The sequence below is a fragment of the Rhinolophus sinicus genome, chromosome 17 (genome assembly GCF_057876585.1).
Source record: "Rhinolophus sinicus isolate RSI-liver-muscle chromosome 17, RSI-T2T, whole genome shotgun sequence".
Taxonomy (NCBI): domain Eukaryota; kingdom Metazoa; phylum Chordata; class Mammalia; order Chiroptera; family Rhinolophidae; genus Rhinolophus; species Rhinolophus sinicus.
Window position 1 is genome coordinate 99,067,313 of NC_142517.1, and position 24,864 is coordinate 99,092,176.

The 24,864-nt window shown below is 35.7% G+C and overlaps 1 protein-coding gene across 8 annotated transcripts in view; it reads left to right on the forward strand.

The window, feature by feature from the left end:
• Positions 1-24,864, forward strand: part of USP25 (ubiquitin specific peptidase 25) — a 116,929-nt gene that overhangs the window by 16,003 nt on the left and 76,062 nt on the right. For 3 of the 8 annotated variants that reach the window (XM_019748900.3, XM_019748902.3, XM_019748904.3), the window contains exons 2-5: positions 3,722-3,799; positions 7,396-7,540; positions 11,382-11,465; positions 19,241-19,364. In XM_019748900.3, coding sequence (XP_019604459.3) covers positions 3,722-3,799; positions 7,396-7,540; positions 11,382-11,465; positions 19,241-19,364 — 431 coding nt within the window. Of the gene's footprint in view, positions 1-3,721; positions 3,800-7,395; positions 7,541-11,381; positions 11,466-19,240; positions 19,365-24,864 lie in introns of those variants that run through there. The other 5 variants (XM_019748901.3, XM_019748903.3, XM_019748906.3 and 2 more) reach the window with 3 other exon arrangements.

Genomic DNA, 24,864 nt, shown 5'->3' on the forward strand with positions numbered 1-24,864 from the left:
TCACCGTTGCTCCTTCCCACTTAGCCATCTTCCCCACCCCATTGCTTTTCTCTTCGTTGTTTTATTTTCAGTCAAAATTCATGAGATCATGAACTATGCTAGAGATACACCTGGCTTGTTTTTTCTAGGGTATTTAGCTGAATTTATTGCAAAATACCAAACCATAATAACATTTTGAAGACATTACTTCTCTTCATAAAATACTCAGTATTCTTCTTGCACTCTGCATCAGTCAACTATCACCATAACAGACATTCCAAAAGTTAGTGGCATACCAAAATATTATTGTCATGTTCACAGATTTGCAAGTTGGTTGGATGGCTCTTCTCCACACGTGCCTCGTTCTTCTGGGCAACTGAGCTATTCGGGTCATGTACTTAGGAAGTTGCAGAAGTTCAAGAGGGCAAGCCCAGCCCTGCAAGCACATTTCCTGTCTGCTGGCATGCTGTCTGCTAATGTGTCATTGGTCAAAGCATGTCATATGGCCAAGGCCATCATCAGTGCAGCAGGGGAATGTGGCCTGTCTCTAGTGGGAGGAAGTGACACATAGCAAAGGGTGTGGATACAGAGATGGGAGAAGGAGAAGACTTGGGAGTCTGACACAGGCTCTCATCTTTTCTGGGCTTTATGTTCATGTTTACATTTTACTTTGTGGTCATTAATGTGTATATGTACTGTTTTGTATTTTACTTAGACTTACTGTGATTTTGTAAAGGTAACTTCTTTTAAGATGACATATTCACTATTGAAAATACACAGTTGTTTGCTTAACCCAGACTGTACTTCGGGGTCCCATCTGTATCAAAATCATTTGAGATGCTTATTAGGAATTCAGATCCCTTAGCTTTAACCCCAACCCCCCTGGAATCACAATCTCTGGGAGGTGTGGGGGCTGGGAATCTTCATTATTAATAGACTCATCAGGTCTGCACATTAAAGTTCAGAATTTCATAGTGGAAGGACATTTTCACTGTTTCCATTTTTCCAGCATTATAAATAATAACCGGCAACATTTGTACAAATGATTAATTTTGGGGGGTGTTCAGTAGTTTTTCCCTGATCTACTATTGATTAATTTGTAGTTGAGGAAAATAACATTCAGTCTAAAGAGTTTGCAGTGCTGACGATGGTGAGATTCCGAACAGGCTTATAGAATCTTTTAAGTATTTTATGCTCACTAAAGTAAGACATCGTAATAGATAAGGAGAATTTCTGTAATGTTTTTATACATCTTTAATTTGTAATGTTGGGTATAGCATAACTTAGTCATGGTTCCATTGCCAGTTATTGGTTATTTTTTTAAATGAAAGCAGACAAGTTGACGGGTTTAAAGAGAATTCTATTTTTCTTATATTTCAGCTCTGTCCATTTGACAATTGATGGCATGGCAGATACTGCCAATGCCAATGCCTGTCTCATATACTTTCTTTTCTTTTTTCCATACAAACAGAACCCTGATTTCATTTTCAGAGCAGCGTTTTGCCTAGCTCAAAAGTACATTTCCCAACGTCCTTTGTAACCATGAGTGGCCATGTGACTTTGTTTTGCTCATTAAGGCTTTATGTGAAAGTTATTAGACGGGGTTTGTTAAACAAGGCAGAATCGTTTTGCAGAAATCTTTTGTCCTTTGCCCTTCCCTTTATCCTACCTAACCAAAGCTTGGACAGGATGCTGCAGGAGGAGATGTGGAGTGACAGGTATTTGATGACTGTCACCTATAAGAATGTGTAGTGGGAAGACAGGAGGAGCTTAGGTCTTTGATGTCACATGTGATGTCTTTATCAGATGTGAACTACCCACCTCCAGTCTGCTTGTATCAGGGAAGAAACACACTGTAGGACGTTGAAGCTACTGTTTAGCTGAAACTTTGTTGCGTGTAGCTGAATATAATTTCAAACTTACACATGCGGTTTCTGTAGAAGATATTTACACTAGGTTATCTCAGACTTGACTTTCAAGTTGCTTTTATTTTTTCATTTTATTTTGAAATTTGTTTAGGATTCTTCGTCTCTGAATGTATATATATTATGCATATTTAAATTAGCAAACATGCTTTGAAATGTACATTTTACAATTCTGACATCAACAAATCTATGCGGAATATTTTAAAACTTTTTATTTTGAAGTAATTTCAAATTTAAAATTGCAAGTTAGCGTAAAGAACTTCCATAACGAATTTTTTTCCTGAACAATTTGAGAGTAGGTTGCATGCCCCTATACCACGTAAATACCGCAGGATGTATTTCCTAAGAAAAATATTTTTTCTTACATAACTGTAGTACAGTTATGAAATTCAGGAGTTTAATATTAATACAGTATTGTTACTAAGCAGTCCGTATTCATATTTTTCCAACTGCCCCAGTAATATCCAGTATAGAGTTTAATATGAGAAGCAGTCTGATTTCCCACATTCCGTTTGGTTGCCATGCATTTTTGGTCCCCTTTAATCTGGAAACTCATCCTTTGTCTTTCATGACATAGACCTTTTAAAGATAACAGAATAGTTATTTTGCGAAACGTCCCTCAGCTTGGATTTATCTGATGGTGCCTGAAGATTCGATTCAGTTTATGCGTTTTTCAGTGCAGATGATTCCGTCATGGTGTGTCCTATCGTGTCAGGAGGCTACATGTCCTCGTTTCCCATGATTGCTGGTACTGTGGTCACTTGGTTAAGGTGGGATCTGTCAGGTTTCTGCTTTATAATTACTCTTCCTCCTTTTGTAATTTCTTGGAAGAGAGTTTGAAACTGTGTAACTATCCTGCTTCTAATCAAGCTTTCACGTAATAGTTTTATCATCCATTTACGATTCTCGACAGAATTATTACTGAGATGAATGTAAAAACAATTTTCAAGAAAGATTTCATCAGATCCTTTTATTCTATTGACATCTCGTTTTTCATACCATGTCCATTGAGCTGCCTTTACTTCATTGTACTGACTTGGGAACTTGTTTTAAGAAACACAGAGGCCTAAGGAGGAACATGGCTCTGAATTAGGGAAGTTCAGGGAAGGACCTGAGCAGCATCCTCTCTACCTACCTCTCTTTCTCTCCAATACAGTGTGTATAGTAGGTGACTAGTATGTAGGCCAATAGAGCATAAATGGATTTGAAGCAAATGGGGCAAGTGATCAATTCTGTTTAGGATTTTTTATGACAATTGGAGAATAACATGATTCTCTTTTCCTCCTGGAATAGATCTTTGGATCCCCGTGATGTTATGTGCCCATCTAGTGCATGGCCTGCCAGACGCACGTTTTGTTTTTTTTCCAAACATCCCTGGTGCCTGGATGTTGGCTGACCCTAGGGACAGGGAGAGATTATTGGAGCTAGCTGATTTCACTCAGTGGAAGTGGCTCAACGGATACCAGTTTTCCTTAGTTCTTCTCAGAGTTAGCCATCATAATCATTTCTTTCTTTTTGGGAGGCATAAATTAGGTGAAGAATGGGCCAGAAACTGTTAGTTCAGTAGGACCTCTTGGAGAGTAATGTAAAAGTTCTTTTGAAAATATGAGAATGGAATAAGGGCTCCCTACAGCATGGTTCATTCTTCCTGAAAGAATAAAATTTGTTCAGTCTCTCTCAAGGTTTTGTTCTTTTTTACTCAATTATAGTTTATTTTGTATTTTCTGCTTTTTTGTTTTTTTTTGTTTTTTTACCCAAAGATTATTTATATTTTCAGATTTCAGAGTGTAATGATTTTGAATTTTCCCCTCCTCCAGCACCAGCAGACGTTTTTGAATCAGCTGAGAGAGATTACTGGCATTAATGACACCCAGATACTACAGCAAGCTTTGAAGGTATGACCTCTGTTTTATGACATACAGTTTGTGTTACACCCTCATTTCTACTGCCTACCACATTTGAAAGTTTAGTTTTTCAGTTATATCAAGTAATCGTAGTAGAGCTATAAGAAAGAACTTTTATAAAGTAAGAGCCTTACTTAATATAACATACTGCAACTTTGAGCATGTTAGCTTTCAGCAACCTAATGTTCCAAGATACCTTGGAGGGTCAGATAATAACTCCCTCCGTTCGAAACTTTTCATGCAAAATGGAGGGGTATGAATCTAAATTCTGATGGCTGGTGTTACTCAAGAGCCACGTTTTTAGAATTTAAATGGGGGGTGAAGGGTGGGGTGGGGTAGAGGAGGAATGAGAATTAGAAAATTAATAGACTGTCATAAGCTTACATTTTTTTCCTTCCATAAAGGAGAAATATAAATTGGCTACCATTCAACTTATTGCACCTTAAGACTATTCAACATCAAGCTGTGTAGTACATGGAACAAATAAAGTGTATCACTTTGGTAGTATCTTAAGAAGTACCCTCCTTTCCACATGGGGGTACCCAGATGAGTCAGATCATGTAGACAGGCACATTGAAAAAGATCAGCTAACAAAGCATGTTCAAGAACTGGAAGTGCATTTTAAGCTTATTTATGAGTACATATTGCTACTGAGGCTAATGGCAGTATCGTGTTTGTGCCACTGGAGGCCTACAGACAGCTTCCGTCCTTCCCAATGTGCTCCGTGAAGCAAAGTTAATCATGTAATTTTTAATTCTGAGCCCAAAGATCATTTGTTTCTGAAATAATTTATCTTTTAGATGAGTGTAATCATAATCATCGTAACGATAGTGATAATAGCTAGCACTTACTAAGCACTTAGAGTACAAGGTCTGTTCCAAATACTTTATTTGGCTAACTCATCCTCCCAGTAACTCTCTGAGGTAGATAGTATTTTCATCCCCTTTTAAAAGGTAAGGAAAGAGAGAGGTTAAAGTGACTGGCTAAGATCACACAACTTGAGAGCCTGGAATAGAAACCAAGCAGCCTGATTCCACACTTAATTTCTGCTTTTACTAGCTTTGCTTCAGCTTTTTTTCCTGGTAGAAAAATGATGAAATAGTACTGTTTAGAGTATGAATGCAGGGTTTATGAAGCCAGTATAAATATTTGGAGCGGAAGCAAAAGTGTCATACCTCAATTTTTATGATTAAGACCTTTAGATGATTGCCAGTTTTTTCTTTGCTCTGATACATATGACTAAATCACCCATGTGTATCTTCAGGAAGTGTCTTTCCCATTGTGTGTCACTGAGTGTGAGACCACACCCATTACCTTGTCAGGGCACATGTAGGGAATTCGCTTTTCTTTTTATAAACTTGGGAAACATATAGAATATACTTAAATAAATAAGAATAAAGAGTTAATCGAATTAGTTTATTGTCCACATTTTCTTTGAGGTAAGTTGTGTGACTACAGTTTTGTTTTTGTTTTTTTAACTTTTATTTCAGTTACCAGTAGCTAGGGTGGGGGTGAGGGGAAACAATGTGCTAAACGTTAACTGTTGCTCAGTATAAATTTGTAAGATGTTTAATAATGAGCTGACTCTCTCAGTTATATGCTGACAAGGAATCTACTTTTGGGAGCCACATGTTATTGAATTATTTCAGCGCTTCTTTTTTTTATTTTATTTTGAGTATCCAAAGTAAGTGACCTTCAGAAGTTTGTGTAAATGCCTGTTGCATTTAGTTTATTATGATGTGAGATAGTATGTGAAAAGTACTTAGCCATTTCTTGGCACATACTAAGTGCTCGATAAATGTTAGCCCTTGTTATTGCAAATTATTTTACAACTAGGGACGGCCCAGTGGCTCAGGCGGTTGGAGCTCCGTGCTCCTAACTCCGAACGCTGCCGATTCGATTCCCACATGTGCCAGTGGGCTCTCAACCACAAGGTTGCCGGTTCAACTCCTCGAGTCCCGCAAGGGATGGTTTGCAGTGCCCCCTGCAACTAAGATTGAACAGGGCACCTTGAACTGAGCTGCCGCTGAGCTCTCGGATGGCTCGGTTGGAGTGCGTCCTCTCAACCACAAGGTTGCCGGTTCGACTCCCGCGAGGGATAGTGGGCTGCGCCCCCTGCAACTAGAAAATGGCAACTGGACCTGGAGCTGAGCTGCAACCTCCACAACTAAGACTGAGAGGACAACAATGTGACTTGGGAAAAAAAAAGTCCTGGAAGTACACGCTGTTCCCCAGTAAAGTCCTGATCCCCTTCCCCAATAGAAAAAAAAAAACTTTAAAAAAAAAAAATTGTTTTACAACTAGTTTCCCTATCTCACTTAGAACATTATACCCATACTTTGGATGAATCATTTAAGTAAGAATCTTACAATAACTGTGATAAAGTTTAAAGCAGTGTTGCTTTTCAAACTGCACTCTTTTCTCTCTCCTTCACCGGCTGCTAGAATTGGAGTTAGGGTGGGTCGGGGACTTTATTCCTCCAATTGCTCAGGCCTTATATCTTGAAATCATCCTGGTCTTTCTCCTTCTGTCACCCCCCACATTTAATACGATAGCAAATAATGTTGGGCTCTGTTTATGCCCTTTTTCTCCTATAGTCTATTCCCAACACACAGCCCAAGTGATCTTTTTTAAATGTAAGTCATACTCTGTCATTTCTGTCCCAAACTCTCCACTGGCTTCCTGTTACACTTTGCGTGTACTCATGTTCTTAAGGCCTATATAGCCTCACGTGTTTGGGCCTTCTGTTACAGAGATAACTTCATTATTAATATCTGGATTTCCTAATGTCTCAATTAGCTGTAATAGAGCCAGTGTTACATTCATTGTTAACTGTACAGAGAGCATAGCAATATCACTGGGCAAGACTCTTCTCATTATTCTGTTGTTTCAGAAATTCTTAGTTTTCTAGCATCTGCTTTCCTTTAAATCAGCTTTAGAATAAAAAGCATACCTTGTGTCCAGGTATGCTTTTGATGAGAACTGCATAAAATATATATAGTATTTATATTTGGGTAGGATTGTCATCTTGTCAGTCCTGAGTATTTCTGTCAAGGAGTTCTGTCTCTTTATACTATGAAGCTTGAGAAAATTTTGCTATTTTCTTCCTAAAACCCTTTGAAATTTGCTTGTTAAGGTTGGCTGTAGGCATGTATTCAGCATCCATATTAAAGGAAGTATCTTTTATTGCCCTTATTTTCAGAAGTACTGTTATAAATGTTCATTTTTCACCCTTTTATATGGCAAGTTCCAGAAAACATTTTTAGAAACATTTCCAGAAAATAGTTTAGAAGTTTGTGATTGACTTTTGTTAAGCAGATATGAAAGTAATGGAAAACTAAGAAATTAGTTACAGAATTGATTTTTACATCATATTAATAGTTTTAATTAATAGAAAAGGAAATTATGATTGTTGTAGTATACTATGTTTACCTTGAATTTATACTGTAAAATTAGAATCACAAAAATAATTTCAAATCAAAAATGATTTTGCTGTTATTAGTTCTTATGAAAAACATTACATAAATCATGTGAGAATGTTTAGAAATATTTCACCATATTTGATGTTCTGTTCTTGCTATTTGAAGGACAGTAATGGAAACTTGGAATTAGCAGTGGCTTTTCTTACTGCAAAGAATGCCAAGACCCCTCAGCAGGAAGAGACCACTTACTACCAAACAGCGCTTCCTGGCAACGACAGGTACATCAGTGTGGGAAGCCAAGCAGACACAAGTAAGCTTATTTCTTTTTCATAATGTCTGAATAAGAATGTAATGAAAAATTTCCTTGGAAATATGTTTATTTTGTTTAAGCAGAGGTGAAAGACAATGAAAGAACTACTTTAAAACTTGGTTCTTTTCAGTGTAGTTGAAAGGAGCACATCTTTTTATTAGCCACATTATATTTTTTCCCAGTTCAGGAATAAAAGATTGTATTTAAGTTATATATACTTTCATAGAGCATTTCATTTAGTATTCATTGTTTTGAAATAGAGAACAGCTACAGGTGTTACTCATTAAAGAAACAAAAATTTCTAGGATATTAAATGGCCATAGTCATTTCTTTCACGGATTTTAAGTATTGGTAGAGGCCTTAATATTATTTTTGAAGGTAAACTATTATTTCCAGTCACTGATAGGTTTACCATTTAACAGAATTTCCTTTCCTTCAAACCCTGCCCCTCCCCAAAATAAAGGTTTTCCAGAAATGTTTATTATTACCATGTAACAGAATAAATAGACACATATGCATGCATATATACATATGGAAATTTTTACATTTTAATGTTTGTTCATAATATGAATACTTAATGCTTATATAGCACTGAGTTTTCAAAAATATGTTCAGTTAGCTCCATGTTTCATGATGGTATAATAACCACTCTGAAATGTATGTATTTATTTTATGCATTCTGGATTTGAGAAGTTTTATTACTAATTTATATTTAAGAGAATTTCTGATTTTGTTTTTAGACTTTCTCAAAGTTAGGAAAAAACCAGGAAGAACCCATTCACATAGATGTTTATAGCCATTAGTGGGCATTAAACACTGCGTAATGTTTGTTAATAAAATACTTTCATTTCAATTTTTCAGGATAATCTTAATATTTTTGCCTCACAAATGATCTTATGTCAGCCAAAGCTGGAATAGTCCTGTCTCACACAGATAATAGGTGATGGGAACAGTTTTATGTATGTAAGACAGACTAGTTACTTATGTCCAAGTTCAAGACAAACTGTGGTTTGGCCCCTGTCTATTTTTCTAACTTCATTTTCTACCGTTTTCCTCTTGTCATTGTGATAATACAGAATAGCTTGAAGTTCTCATTCACCCAGTGCTTTTTTATTTATTTTGTCTTTACACTTGCTTTTCCTTCTTCTGGAATCCCCTCTAACCTTTGCTTCTAGCCTAATTTCTTCTGGCTTGAGACTTAGCTCAGGAGCTGCTGGCTCTGGAACGTTTCCGCTGGCCTCTAGGTTGGACCAACTGCTTCTCTAGCACCAAGAGCAAACCTTTGTCTTAACGAGTAGTGTTATTTTTAAATTATTTGCTTATACCTTGTTGCTTACCAAGCTGGAAGCTTAACCGGGCAACAGACTATTGATGTTATGTTCCCATCATCATACTAGAATATCATAATAGTTTCTCAAAAAAATCTTTGTATAAAAAGGCTATTTCAAAACCAATGAAAGGGAACAAGCTTGTTGCAAGAAAAAGAGAAAAAAAGAAGAAGTGGTTAAAAAAGATGAAAAAAGAGAAGTGGTATAAATAGTGGAGGCATTAGTGTGTGTGAATAACATCTCATATCTATCTATCATATCTGAGACTTGGGAAAAGGAAATTAGTTAGGTAGAAAAAGGAAAAATAGAATGATTTTGACTGAAGGCAACTAGTTTAAGTGAAGGAAACAGGAAATTGACTAAACACTGTTCAGTGTTGTAGTTGAAAGGATGAAAAGATTTCAGAATGATAACTGAATTCTTAACGTAGATGGTAGACTTTGTGACATGAGATAGCATATATAGGTATGCAGTGGAGAATTAGGATTATAAGACTGTTATAAACAAAAGAAAATGTCTTATTTGCTGTGTAAAAGTCATAAAATATTGTTTAAGCCAGACGTTAATACTTGTCCAAGATTTTTTGACAAGGAATAGTGAAAATGTTATCGATAAAAAGAGAGATTTGAATAGATGCTCTGAGGGAGAAGGCAACCAGATTTCAGAAGGCATGTGTCCCATTGGCTGATAATTTTTTTTTTTTTTTGCGCGTGCATGTCTGTAGCCCTTGAAAAATAAGTAGTTTTATATTCCACTTGAAAGATATGGTAGAGAAATGGAGTTTCTGGTTTCATCTCAACTGATTGACTCTTGTATTGAGCTAATTGCTTGCTGTTGTGGTTTCTTTATAACCAGATGCTAATTCATATTAAATAATTCAATAATTTGGATAGTGTGTCCATAAAGTTGGTTTGAGATTACTAAGAAAAAATTGTTGTTGGAATATAATGTGATGATTGTATTATTAATAGTATTAGTATCAAACTGGGAAGAATAGCTGATGAGGTAACAATAACTCTTTTCCATGTAACAAATTTGTACCATATTTTATAAAGTTCTAATAAGTACATCTGCCTTCAGGAAATAGTCTAGATTCCGCATTTAAATTCCGTGGTGTCATAATATCGTTATGTGGTTTAAAATTGAGAAAGTAAGGAGATGTCATGCATTCAGCAGATTCTTTGAAGTACTATGCTATTATTACTGAGAAGAATTGAAATCTGTTGTGTGTTTTTAATTCTTGGAAAGGGTGGTAAAACTTGTGGGAAGGAAACAGGAATAATTAATTACAAATGAATACGTAAACGCAGGCCTCTATTGAAAAAACTGTAAGTGCTGAAGGAGTATGTAATATGGGAGTGATCAGAGTGTGCGGAAGTGTTCAAGGGATTGTTCTAGGTATAAAAACCCTTTTTGAGCATTTTCTCAATTTTATGTGAAATACGTTGTTATTTGAAAGTTGACCAGGGTTTAACTTATTTCACTTATTTCTTTCAAATACGTGGGGAGGGGTGTTATTTTTTTAATTCCTTTTTTCTTTTTATTTTCTTTTTTTAAGTATAAGTCTGTTATTACCAGGGCTGAAGCATAAACAAAGCCTTGCTAACTTTAACTGTGTCCTCTATATAGCAGTGCTGACAAAATATCTATATTTTATAATAAAAGTCTCTAATGCAAAAGTACGTGTAATTCATTGTTGATATAAGCTGGGATATAACTGCTTATAACTGAGGGTCTCTTTTAGAATAAATAAAACGCATGTTTTTTTAATGACTAGAAAAATTTAGCTTTTAAAATAATATCCCATAGGAGTCACATTTGGTACTCATTGGGGAATTTTCATTTATTTCTACCTGGGTACATCGGAAGATAAGCAAATCATCTCACTTGATTTGAAGAACAAGTATTTGTGAACCTTCATTTAATACTGAAGAAATAATTACATTTTAAATAATAGGACGATGATTAGCCTTTTTAGTGCATTTTTACCTTTCTTTTAACATTTCAAGGAAAGCTTGTACTCTGCATATGGAGAAATTAAGAAGTAGAGTACTTGGTGTCTTTATATTGCTTTGGTGAGATTCCATACTACAATTTAATACTCTTGAATTCTGGAAAAAGCCCTAAATCATTTGTATCAAAATCATTATTAGCAAAAATTTTAGGCACCTTTTTCCATTACTTGGGTTTCCCGTCCAGATTGGATATTGTGGATTGTCAACGGAGTGCTTTCTACCTCCACCTTAAATTGGAAATAAAATTGTATCAGATTTTTGCAGGGAAAACAATTGCAACAACAACAAAAAACCTAACGCAAAGAGGACTGCGTAACAGTGCGGGATACTGATGTCATAGGTGAACTTAATAATCAGAGGAGAGATTCTCTGAAGTTTTTGTAGCATGGCAAACTCAGTCGTAGCCACGACCATAGAAGGCTTTGGCCCAGTTCGAAATCAAATAGTAATATTCTTTCTTTCATGACTATTAAATTCTTTTGAACTTTTTTAAAACAGGAAAAAAACAGTATATGCCCACCAGAACGAGATGTGCCATAATTGAGCAATCAAAGTATGGACCGAAAGATGAGAGGGATTTAGGTAGGTAATTTTAACAGAGAAAGTAATGCCACATATTGGCTTAAGTTTTAGAGAAATTGGTGCAGTACATTGGAATGAGTGTTAAGTGTTCGACCCTTCACAAATTTAGCATCAATGTACTTTTCCCACCAAAAGAACTTGAATTATTGGTAAGGAATGCCTAGAAAGTGAGAAAAATATCGAGGTTCTTTCCTAGAACTCTGGTCTTGGTCATATTACTTGGCCAGCCTAAAAGTGATTTAAATAAAGCTCAAGTGATAAATAGATCCAAATTTAGTGCTGTCATCCCTGCTGAGGAGGATAAATCACTTAGGTTAAGCAGTGTAGGGTTTTATTAATTGAACACTGATGTTTTTCCCATTCCCCAAATTTATTAAACAAGTAACTGCAGATTGAAATAAAATGAATACAATGAAAGTTACATCTCTTTTTTCATAGACATTCCTTATGCATAAAACTATTTTGAAGATTCACCAAAAGTTCAGGTTAAGTTTAGAAATACAGTGCCACAGTGGTGTGTCGTTACTTGTAACTGATTAGATGTAATTAGGTTTACATTCTGTAAGATATGTACTATAGAGTAGGACTTGCATTATTTGACAAATTTTCTTTCATTTTAGAGTAGAATGATAGCCTGGTAGAATGATAGCACTTTTTGTTGAGTAATATAGAATGTTAACTTTATGTTTTTTCCACAACCCAAGTTGGAAAACATAGTAAAATTGATGACAAAACTCAGGAATGGCTCCTTTACTATTTACTTTCCTTACTTACCAATGCTGCCATTATAATTTTTTAGCAGCTATTAGTAAAAACAGAACAAGATCATTTACAGCTGAGCTATTCAATATTGTTGCCAATAGTCACATGTGGCAACTTAAATTTAAATATAAATTAACATTAAATAATATTAGAATTCAGTTTCTCTCTTACACTAGACACATTTTAAATGCCTAGAGGTGGTCACGTGTGACTCGTGGCTACTGTATTGGACAGTGCGGGTAGTAGTCCATTTCCATTATCGCAGAAAGTTATATTGGACATCACTGTTTCAGAGATCTGAGTTCAGCAGTGAGAAGGTTGGAAAAGGAGGAACATCTTAAGAGAGCTGTCTAAGGGCAGGAAGAATGGGGAAGTGGGGTGGGCAACACAATTTACATTGCTTGTGTCTTCTTGCTTTTAAGTGTCCTTTTAACACGATACCTTATGCTATTTGTCCTTTCACTTACTAGAAGAAAAATTTAGATGGATAAAACGTGTTCTCGAGGCTTCCAATTAGTTCCACTATGAAGATGCCTCATTAATTTTTATCTGTATTTTATAGTCTAGATAGTAACTTTAATCAGCTTAACTTTTATTTATTGAATGCCTAATAATGTATCTGGTACTTTTTTAGTCCATTAAAAAACACACACACACAGAGTCTCAGTTTCCGTAGGAGGAAGACAGAGAGTAAACAATAAATAAATAATGTCAGGAAGTGGTAAGTTCACAGAGAAGGTTAGAACAGGGGATAGGGACCGAGGGTGACAGGGATGTGGTGTTTTAGGCGGAGTGAGAGTTCACATCTATGCAGATACCTGAGGGAAACGAGGGGGTGAAGCTCTTGGTGTGCAGGGCCTGGAGGCAAGAGGGTAGATGGCTCAGGAGTCAGCAGTGAGACACAGCCTTGGTTGAAGCAGAGTGAGTGAGGGTGAGGAGGTAAGTGGTTCATTTCCGATCTCCTGCTGACCACCCCGTGCTTGTATTTACCTTTCTCTCTTAAGGACACTCCCATCCTTTTGTTGTCCCAGTGTTTTGTTTTCTTTTTTACAGCTCTTCCTAATTTCCCCAAACAAACAGTTTGCAGTTCTGTCAATTTTTTAATGCATATTAAAAAATTGCTTCAGTTGCTCCTGCCCTGGTATTCTTATTACAACTCTTCTCAAACTCTTGTTCAACACGTTAACTCCTAACTCCCAGAACAGAGTTCTTTCTACTCCTGTCACTTCCCTGCCTGAAAATCTTTGCTAGTGGTATGTATAAAATTGCTTATTAAAATAAAAAGTACTTCCCCTAGGTTTAGCCCTGTGTAGACAAGAAAAACAACAGGAAAACTTTTTTCCTTCTAAAATCAAAATCTTTACATATATTGTAGTTCAACTAGATAATAGGCTAAATTGGCTTTTGTGAACTGATTTAGATGCCTCATTTTCATTGAATATGCTGTTTTCATGGGAAAGTGAATTGAGTTAATAAACGGTTGTGTAGGTTTGAAGTCTAATTCATTGTTACGTTGATAACTACCTATGTTTTGGAGTTAGCAAAGAAGTATTTAGTAGTTTGTATTTAAGTTTTACTCAAATGGTAATTATTTGGAAAGTGAAAGATTTATTAGGATGAATGTTATGTTTTGGTATATACATTTCTGATTTTAACAGAAAAAATGTTTTAATTTGGGCAGTCTTTAAAATGTTGTAGATTACAGCTTATAAGCTTTTGTAATGTGAATTTTCTACAGTGTTACTCAACCAGCACAAACATGCTTATGCCCTGGAACTGGGTTCACGCTGATACTAGAGCGAGGCGTTTTAAAACAAAGGTTAGCGTTTTACCAAGGTCCTCCCTTGGCACAGATATAAAAATATTCATAATACCTTGGTATTTGGATGAAATTGTTACAAAGGCTAAATTTTTATAATTGACTTTCGCCAATTAGAAATAGTTTACAGCCAAGCTTATTCTCTGTTCTCTTCTGAGTGTGTAAGCATAGAAGAAAATCGTAGAGGGCTAGTTTTTATTGTGAAATTGATAGTTCATTACATGTTTTACAGAAATTGTCCTAACTCCAGAAAAGAAGAAATTCAGTTTTAACCATTCTTTGAAATAACATTTTATTTTCTGGTTTTGTAATCATAATATGTATTTAGTATGTGAGTATAGTAGTCTGCTTTCAGTATTGTTATACTATGGTATCCTATGGAAAGAAGAAGCTTTATGAAATAATAAGAACATCACGGAGAAAGTTATTGTAATTATAGTGAAACTACAGATAATCGATAAACCTTCTTCATTGCTTAAAGGAAGAAGTCTCAGTTTTTCAATTGAAGACCAGTAGTTTCTGGTCAACCAAGCTTTCTAGCATTAAAGACTACTACTGCTTGTTTCTTCCTCTGTGAGTTTTTCCCCTGAACAATTCTTCAACAGCAGCTGGTGTCCTACAGTTCAATTCACTTCTGGAACTGTCTGTTTGGAGTTAGGATCAGATCCCTCAGGTTAAGAGGTCCTAGTCCCACAAGGCTGCCCCACTTGAGACGCCATTCACAAGTGATGAGTCCCCACTGGTTACTCACTTCTATCTGACTTGGCTACGAATCGGGTTCTCACGACGCCCTACTCAACTTTGATAATTTGCTATTATGGCTCATAGAACTCAGGGAAACACTTAATGTTTACTGGTTTATTATATAATAAAAGATAATGATAAAGGATACAGATGAACAGCCAGGCGAAAAGCTACAAAAGGCAAGGTCTGGGAGGGTCCCAAGCACAGGAGCTCTGTCTTGTGGAGTTGGGTGACCATCCTCCCAGCATGTGAATATGTTCACCAATCTGAAGCTCTTCTGAACCCTTTATTTTAGGGATTTTTAATGGAGGCTTCATCAGGGAGGCATGATCAATTATTAACTTAATCTCCAGACCCTGTCTCTTCACTGGAGGGTGGGAGGTGGGGCTCAAAGTTACAAGGTTTCCATCATGACTTGGTCTTCCTGGTGCCCAGGGCCCATCTGGAAGCTGTATCAGAGCTCACCAGGAGCCACCTCATTAGCACAAGATGCTCCCATTACCAGGAAATGCCAAGTGATTTTTGAGCTCTGCATCAAGAACCAGGGTCAAAGATCAAGTACTAGAATGCACGTTGCTCCTAGCATCTTTGTCATTTGGCTCGGTAGTTACCCATGCATGATTTTATAACACCATGCACTGGTACTTTGGAAAAGATTGCTTTCCAAATGTTGGAAGAACGTCAGTATTGTAAAACAAATTGAAATCGTTAATATCACTTGATTTCATCAGAAAAGCCTTTAAGTATTGGGAAGATACCAAGCTTGTAGTGGTGGAAAGAAGTTTAATAAAGCTCCTATTTTGCTTGAAAATTTCACACTAATCAATGGCAACAAATACTCTTATTTGTTCTCCAAGTGACAGGCTCACTTTATTTTTGAGAAAATGTCTACCAAACACTGAAGTCTGAATAATCATAGTTTGCGCACACAGCTTGGTACTCCCGCCTTGATTTGTACTGCGAGGCAGAAGTTTTAGGCACTGTTGTTTTACATCATCAGTGCAAATGTGATCACAGTAGAATAAACAAATAACATGTGACTATTATTATGAGAATACTTTTTACTTCAGGAACCCCCTTCTCTCATAGGGTCGTGGGGATCCACAAGGATCCAGAGACCACGTTTGGAGAACTGCTAGTATGGAGGAAAGACCACTTGATTTAATAGTTAGAAGACTTCAATTCAAGCCTAGCTACCATTTTTTATTCTTATAATGTTTTACTTCATTTCTTACAACTTCAGTTATCTCATTTATGAAATACAGTTAAAAACATCTTGCCTTGTTATTTGCTTTTGTGTTGCTTGAGTTACAATTGATAAATTATGAAAAGCTCTAAGTGTAAGTTGTTGCTATTTCTAAGTGAGTTTTCTGCTTCATCCAGTTTGGTGTACTTGTCAGTCAAGAGGTTATTTATTTGTTTGTTTATTTTTAAGTATAGTTGGTATGCAATCTTATCCTGGTTATATTAGTTTCAGGTGTACAATATAGTGATCTGACATTTTTATACCTTACAGTGTGATCACCCCACTAATTCTAGTAATCAATCATGTGTCACTGTGTAAAGTTATCACAATATTATTGACTACATTCCCCTTCTCCTTTTCACCCATCCCTCCCCCCCCCCTTCTGATAACCATCCCTTTGGTCTCTGTTTCTGTGAGTCTGTTTTTGTTTGTTTTGTTTTTAGATTCCACATATAAGTGAGATCATATGGTATTTGTCTTTCTCTGACTTATTTCACTTAGCATAATACCCTCGAGATCCATCCATGTTGTTGAAATTGGCAAGATTGCATTCTTTTTATGGTTGAGTAAAATTGCATTGTATATATGTACCACCTCTTCTTTATCTTTTCATCAATCAGTGGACACCTAGGGTGCTTCCATATCTTGGCTATTGTAAATAATACTGCAGTGACTATAGGGGTGCATTTATTAATAGTGTTTTTGTTTTCTTTGGGTAAATACCCAGAAATGGAATTGCTGGGTCAGAAGGTAGTTCTAGTTTTAGTTTTTTGAGGACACTCCGTACTGTTTCCCACAGTGGTGGCACCAGTTTGCAGTCCCACCAACGGTGCACAAGGGTCCCCTTTTCTCCACATCTTCGCCAGCTCTTGTCTGTTGACTTTTTGTTAATAGCCATTCTGACTGGTATGAGCTGATATATCATTGCAGTTTAAATTTAAAATGGGATTTGGTTCTTCAGTAATCACTGGAAGAACTGGAGGAGGGTTCTGCAGCTCAGCCTTCTGAAATGACGCCCAGGTTCTTGCAGGACTGGCCAACCAGGGAAGCTACTCCCTCTGCCCCAGTCAGGAAGGTAGTGAAGTGGGAGGCTGCCTGTGGGACCATCGAGTTCAAGAACATGCCTCTGTAGCTGTAGCCCAAGGAACAAGCAGCCAGGTTCAGTAACTGCCACTGAGCTGGGCCTGGGCATTGGAATGCAGAGTGTAGTCATCACTTCTCTCTATCTGTTGACATCCCTGAAACTGGAAATTGGACACTGGAATGCTACCAGGAAACACCCTACATCTGTTCAGTCATGATGGAGAAAACAGCCCAAAGCAGCAGGATAATAATCGCTTCCCCTTCACTTCTGCCTTCCAAATCTCATATTAGTGCATCCAGTTGTTAGAACCTAAATTCTATCCAGAACTTGAACCACAAGTGAATCGGGAGAATAGATTTGTTTTTATCTTCCCATATTCTGTAGTTGAAGAAAGCACACTAGGAGAATGGGAGAATTGAGTCTGAGGGCTAATTGATCATATCACCAAAACCTGTTTTTCTGCTTCTTTGAGCTTTTCAAATTACTTTCATTATTCTCTCTTTACTTTCCCAAGTTATAGTCTTTATTTAATGACCATGATGGTCGTCATTTTTATTAGGCCATTTCCTGCCTCTCTAGTCCTAGTAGCTGCTGCTTCATTAGTATTTCAGTTGTTCCAGACAGCTGTGGTCTAGGTGGACTTGGATTTTGGAAGCCAGATTTAGGAAACCTTTGGCCTGCTGGTAAGTGTAGGGTGCATCATCATTTCAGTTACCTTGCTGTATAACTATTCCATGTTATAGTTTATTTGGACCCTACTTATTACATTTTTGTGAGGTTTATTATACTAAGGATATTTTAAAAACACCTTCCATAGGTACCTATTATTTCTCATATTTTGAATATTCTTGTAAGCTACTGTTTGGAGAAAAAGTGTGGATAACAATAGAAGTAGACTCTTGAAACTGTCAATATACATTAATTCTTGCTCATTAACTATGGGATAGTCTTTTCTAGTTAGTATGTGTATAAAACCCAAAGCCAAATGGTAAAATGCAAGTGCCTATTCTCCCATCCCCCACCCATTTTGTTTGTTTCTCTTTTGTAACGTATCAGGATTACAAAGAAAGAATTATTTTTTTAAACATGTCTCAAATACAAATAAATTAGTGCAAAACCTGTCTAAAATATCATAAGCATACTCTCAACCACGGAAAGATACGGCAATAACAGCTATACTTTCTCATCATACTGTTTTTGAATCTTCTAAGTAGCAACATATGGTTCCTATGATTTAAATGATAATGGGATGTTACTGGCATCTTTTTCGTTATGGAAATTGACCAGTTTATATTGAAAATTTGGATTAAAAAGTGTGTTTTTTTTTCTGAAGATGGTAATAGTTATAGCCTTTATTCTTTGGAAAAAGAATTTTTACAGCATTAAGCCTATTTTCTTTTATTAGAAAAGAAACTAGTATCATTTATTTGTATATTTCTTTTTGTGAAATGAAATCCTTTCTTAAATTAAAAGAAGTGCATGTTTATTAAATATTTCAGAGGGTACAGAAGTGTTTAATATAGAAAATGAAAGATCCTTACGCTTTTTTCTCCCATAACTCTCCTCATCAAAGTTAACAGTTTGATTCACTTCCAGATTTTAAAAATAATGTATATACAAACATATATAGAGGGTGCCAAAAAATGTATACACATTTTAAGAAAGGGAAAAACTATTAAAATTGTAATACTCAATATATACCGATAACAAAAGATGAATAGTATGGATGAACTGTAGTGTGTGTGTATTTGGGTTAAATTCCTAAAGCCTAAATGTAAATGTTTAATTATGTTGATTGCAATTTTTGTTGGTAAACAATTGTTTTTAGCAGTTTTATGCTTATTAACTTTTAATCTGAGACTTCATAGTAAATATTGAGATTCCTTTGCAATGAAAAATAGGTTCTTATTGCTTTAGATGTATTTTAGAGAAGAACATTAAGTTTTGAAGTATAACCAATTTACAGTTGATTTGCAATCTGTTCAGAGAGGCTCTTACATAGAATCAAGCTGGTGCTGACTTTGATTTGAAAGGGGATGTTGGGTATAAAATCTCCATGATGCGAACTTCCTTCATTTTGTTTGACTTTTGATTTTGAGAAAGATAGTTTTGCTTTTCAGATGTGATTGATCTCACTGGAGATGATAAAGATGACCTTCAGAGGGCAATTGCCCTGAGTTTGGCGGAATCAAACAGGGCATTCAGGGAGACTGGAATAACTGATGAGGAGCAAGCCATTAGCAGGTAAACACGTCATTTGTGTAAGTCGATATAAGTACGCTTTCTAATGGAAACAGTAATTGGCTTTCATTTCAAGAGGCACAAAGATATATTTTGTTATTCTAAGTAACTGTGGATATACTTCAGTATTGTTTTTATGTTTTATGTAACCAAAATTTTCATATTCTAGTTCCAGTTGCATTTGAAGCTTACTAGATTTTTAAGATTTTGAAGTGGCATTATGGGGCACTAAGTTTAGATGTGCATTTTAATATTTCTTTGATTTTTTTTTTTTTCTTCCCTTAATCCCTTTTGGGTACATTGTCCAACTCAATTTATAGCCTTTTATAGCAGATGTCAGAAAACCTTTTCTGTAAAGGGCGTGTAGTAAATATTTTCGGCTTTGTTGGCCATATGGTTTATGTCACAGTTACTCCACTCTGTTGTTGTAGTGCAAAAGCAGCCACAGATAATGTGTAATTTAATGAGTGTGACTGTGTTCCAATAAATCTTGATTTACCAAAATAGTTGGCTAGCTGGATTTGGCTCATCATAGTTTGCCAAACTCTAATCTATAATGTGATAGTACATTTATAGGCTCTTACATATAGGTGCTTTGTTTCTTTTAAAGAAATTGGCAAGATCCCAAGATGTGTGATAGAATACATCTTTTGATTTAATAGCCAAAACATTTTAGTTTGAAGCTCTTTGATCCACCAAAGAGTTAAATAAATAACATTTGATTTTTATCACAAAAGGGTGCTGATTTTTTTTAAAATGTATTTAAATTATAAGTAATATGTAATCTTCTAAACAACTCTTTGGAGACATTGATAACTCTCTTGCTGAAGGAGAAATTTATCTTTTAAGAGGTTAAATAAATGATTTTCCAGAAGTACATAGCTGAAATAGTCCTTACAACTCCTGTGTTCTGCAAAACAGGTTGGTAGCAGACCATACCAGCGCTCGCAGATAAGTTCCCTTGGCACAATATCAATAGTATATTTCCTTCTAAATAATCTGAAATTACTCTATGGGTTAGGAGATGTCTCAAAATGCTATGTTTAACAAAGGCACATTTTTTCCTAGTAATGCTTTTAAATGTCTTTGAATGTTATATTGGAAACTACCTTGTAAGACATTATATTAACATGGAAAGACTTAATTAAAATCTATTATTCTCTTTAGTTATGGTTAATATCATTTAATGCCAGTAATTTTCAATGAAAACCAAAAAGGCATAGGCTATCTTTAGACTTTTTAGTTAGACTTATTTTGTAAAGGATTTGAAGAAATTATCAAATTAATTTTTGTCTTTAAAAATACTGGAATGAAATAATTGTGATAATTATAAAACTTGATAATACTTAAACTTTGATAAGAAATGTTTTAAACATGAAATACATGAATTGGATTTCATATTAAGGGGCCTGAAGAGCTATTATGTGAAAAAGAGGTTATAAAATAGAACATATATTGTGATACAAATATTATTTTAGAAAGCATATGCATGTTTTTGTTTATATGAATTTATATTAGAATACAAAATTTAAAAGTCTGCAAACATATATCAAATAGTGTCAGTAGTTTTCTTAATCTGTTATTAAGTTTAATGTGTATGTTATATATTGTTTTAGATACTCATTTTTGTCCCACGGGGGTGGGGAGGGGAATCTCTTAAGATAATGCTCTTTTTTATTCATGGTCTTTTAATTTTTAATGTACTTTAAAAATAATAAATACTTCATAAATATTTTTATTGTTCATTACATTGCAGAGATTTGGCATAGTGTATTTTACATAAAATTATACTTGGTAGAAGTGAAAAAATCACTGATATACTGTTGAAAAATGTAATATTTTCCTGGTATGTAGATTTTATAATTTATAGTTTTAAAACATGTTAAGTGTAAAATGTGCAGTTAATGAGCGTATACGTAAATCACATTGTATCAGAAAAAGGGGAATGTGAGAATTCCAAGTAAACTTTTGGCAAAGATGTGTTTGTTCCTGGGATTTATTAAGGCTTGGAAATTAAGTTCAGAAGGAAAAATTATGCATTTTAAAGGAAAAATTTGATATATCATGCTTAAAAGTAAATTTAACTGTTTGTTTATTATGCAATTTCATATGATGAAATCTTGCCAAATTAAATCCTAGAATCATTTGACTATAGTTATATTTCAATGACGTACTGAGTATGAATTCACACATTTGGAATACTATATTATTGTATATAATTAGATGAGATAAAGCCTATCTTTTTTACATCTCACATCTTATAATACCATAAATTTCATGGTATAATTTCTTAAGTTGAACGTTTTTAAATTGTACTTCGTAATGTAGTTTCTCCTTACTTTTAGGATTGGACGTATTTATAATTATCTCTTGGTTGTCATTGCTTAGATAGTGAACAAATAGAGTATGGATAGTTGAAATTTGCTAATAAACTACATTGTAACTTGTCTGTGTCTATGGCATATTTCTTGTGAAAATGGCTTGTCTGATGTAATGACTTTGAACTAGCTTTGTAGAAGGTAAGGCTAGGTTCTAGTTGGAATTGTTAAAAAGAGCACACCTTCAGCTGTTTCAAGAAGTACGGTAAAATAAGATACATTTTTCTAGTGGAAACAGCCAGAATATATTGTTTCTGTTGGATATAAAATTTATGAAGATCTAAAAAGTATTACAAAATTGTTAAGATAATAAAGACTAAAATCAAAGTAAAAGAAGGAGTGTAAAGAAGTAAGTTTGGACACTGAAATTTACTTCTTGACATGATAAATTTGCTTGTTGGTGTAAACTTAAACTTGGGTTATTGAGATCCTTTTAGAATGTGGGGAGAAGTAGTCTCAGGCCATCTTCTATGTAAGGTGGGGAGCTCTAACAGGAGATCATTCCCTTCATTAAGTGGTTGTGCCAAGGGATGATTTATTCACAATAAGGGTAAAATGATAATTTATCTCCCCTCCCTTCAAAACCCCTAGAGTATGACAAAGATAGTTGCCTTGGCTCTGAGGGGTGCTGTTGGAGGTAATGAGACTTGCCCCTGAGAACTAGTACCATGATTTTGCAGCTGAAATCTGTGTCACTTTAGTGGTCCAATAAATCTTAACTTGGGGATTTAGTTTTAAAAGATGTTATACTGGTGTTGTCTGTAGGTCCTGACAGAATCAAAAATATGTTCTCTAGGAAAGTGTCTTTATCCTTGGCCTCAAAGAATCCACTTCAGTAACTTCTGAAGCTGTATACGCCCTACCAGTTAAAATTATCAAGTATACTTGGAAAAAATGTTACTGTGAGAATCAGCAAAAATTATAGGCAGCAGAAATGCACCCATTTTTGTAGATATTGTGATTGATAGAACTATGCTTTAGCTTTTAAAGGAAATAAATACTTGAAAATATGACCTAACACATTTGAAAAGAAACTAAAAATATCTTTGGGAAATTAAAATTACTAAAGAAAAAAAACACAAACCAGAACACAGGCTTAATAGCACATTAAAAATAGCTAAAGAACGTATTAGTAGACTAAAAGATATATAAAAAGAAATCATCCAACCTGTAACATATAGCTAAAAATACAAAAAAAGTTTGAAAGATATGGAAAATAAAGTGAATAAATCTAACATTAATTGGTATTACCCTGTTTCCCCGAAAATAAGACCTAGCCGGACAATCAGCTCTAATGTGTCTTTTGGAGCAAAAATTAATATGAGACCCAGTCTTTTTTTTACTATAATATAAGACCGGGTCTTATCTAACATAAGACCGGATCTTGTATTAAGTTTTGCTCCAAAAGATGCATTAGAGCTGATTGTCTGGCTAGGTCTTACTTTTGGGGAAACACGGCATAGAAGGAGAGAGAATAATCAGAGGCAACATTTAAAGAGATAATCACTGAGAATTTTTCAGAAGTAAAAAAATAATCTGTAAATTCACGAAGCCCAACAAATCCCAATCGGGAAAATTAAACGAAACCAACACTTAGATTCATTATAGTGATCCTCCAGAATACGTAAGACTAAGAAAATCTTAAAAGTACTCAGAGGAAGAAAGTGGACTTATCCCAAAAATAGTGACAGTGAAAGTGACAGATGGCACAAAGTGACACAACAATAAGACACATGAAAATTAAATGATTTTCAATGAATGGAAGCAAAATAACTGCCAGAATTCTATACTGAGTGTAACAGTGTGAAGTGGTCTCACCAGGACATTTTTCCTTGTGATTAGGGCTCCAAGGGCACTTCTGAAAGACAAAGATTATTAATCTCTCTCCTGTCCCCATATCTCCCATACCTCCAGATACGGGATACTTGTACTGCCTCCACTGCTGCAAAATCAGTATCTCCCATTCCATTAGTTATAATTTCACCTTTTTGCCATAATTGCCTACTTGCACCCCACCTTTCAATCAGAAGGGTGGATGTAAGAGAATCAAAGGCACTTTAATAAAATTTAAGGGCCCAGTTTTGCCTCCCACTTTGGCCAACATGGGCCACTGTAGAGGAACTGGGTGAGCAGTATAGTCAACCAATTATTATCGTTACACTCTATGACCATTCAGTGCCACAAGGAAATCCAGGTGTCTGAAATGGAATTAAGTCTGGGAGCCACCTGGCACGTTTATCAACCAGAACAGCCTAGAGTTGTCATTAGGGGAATGAAAAAGCATGTTCAGGAATGGTTAGGGCAGAATTCTGAATTTTTAACATAGCTCCTCATAACTCCCACCCTTTTCATCCTCACCATTACCTAGGAAGCAGCTGTGAGGGGGAATTGCCTTAGGAAGGTGTGTGGAGCAGGAGTAGTTGAGGGAGCCAATTGCAAATCTTTTTAAATTAAGTTGATTTGTGAGGATAATTCTAAGGCTCAGTGATACCTTTTGCCCATAAGTGGTAGGAAGCACAGAAGGTCCATCGAATACTTTGACTATCCTTCCATTTTTGAGTGGTTTTTATGACCAAAAAATGTGCCATTGTCAGATTACAAGGGCTTATAAAAGTTGCAAATATGAAACAGATTAGTTTCAAGGGCCACAAGGCTGTGTGGCTAGTGTTGGGTGATGAGACTTGAACAGCAGTACTGTAACTTGAAAAAGTGTCAGTAGCTGTGAGGAGCCATTAATAGTCCTAAGAAAGGCTGGATGGAATGGAGGGGAAAGTGGTCAAAGGTCTGATGTGGTGAGTCTGCCAAGAGTGGGCAGGAGCCACAGCCTGGACAGTGCGGCCTCCCTCACCATGAGAAAAAAGATCCAACTTTGGCAGGACTCATATGTCTGACATGCAGTCGTAGCCTGTGTGTCAGAAACAAAGTCCCTTTCTTTGTGCTCTGTAGGATTGTGGACGTGTTGCCATGTTGAGTACGCTGATGGATTGCAGCAGTGGTGGCAATCTGGGCGGTGCAGGCTCGAAGAGCCCTCTCGTTAGATCCAGGCACCACCATGCGTCCCCGTGGCTAAAGTGAAAAAGACAATAAAACAGTGGTACTTTGGTTTTCTAACGTAATCCATTCCG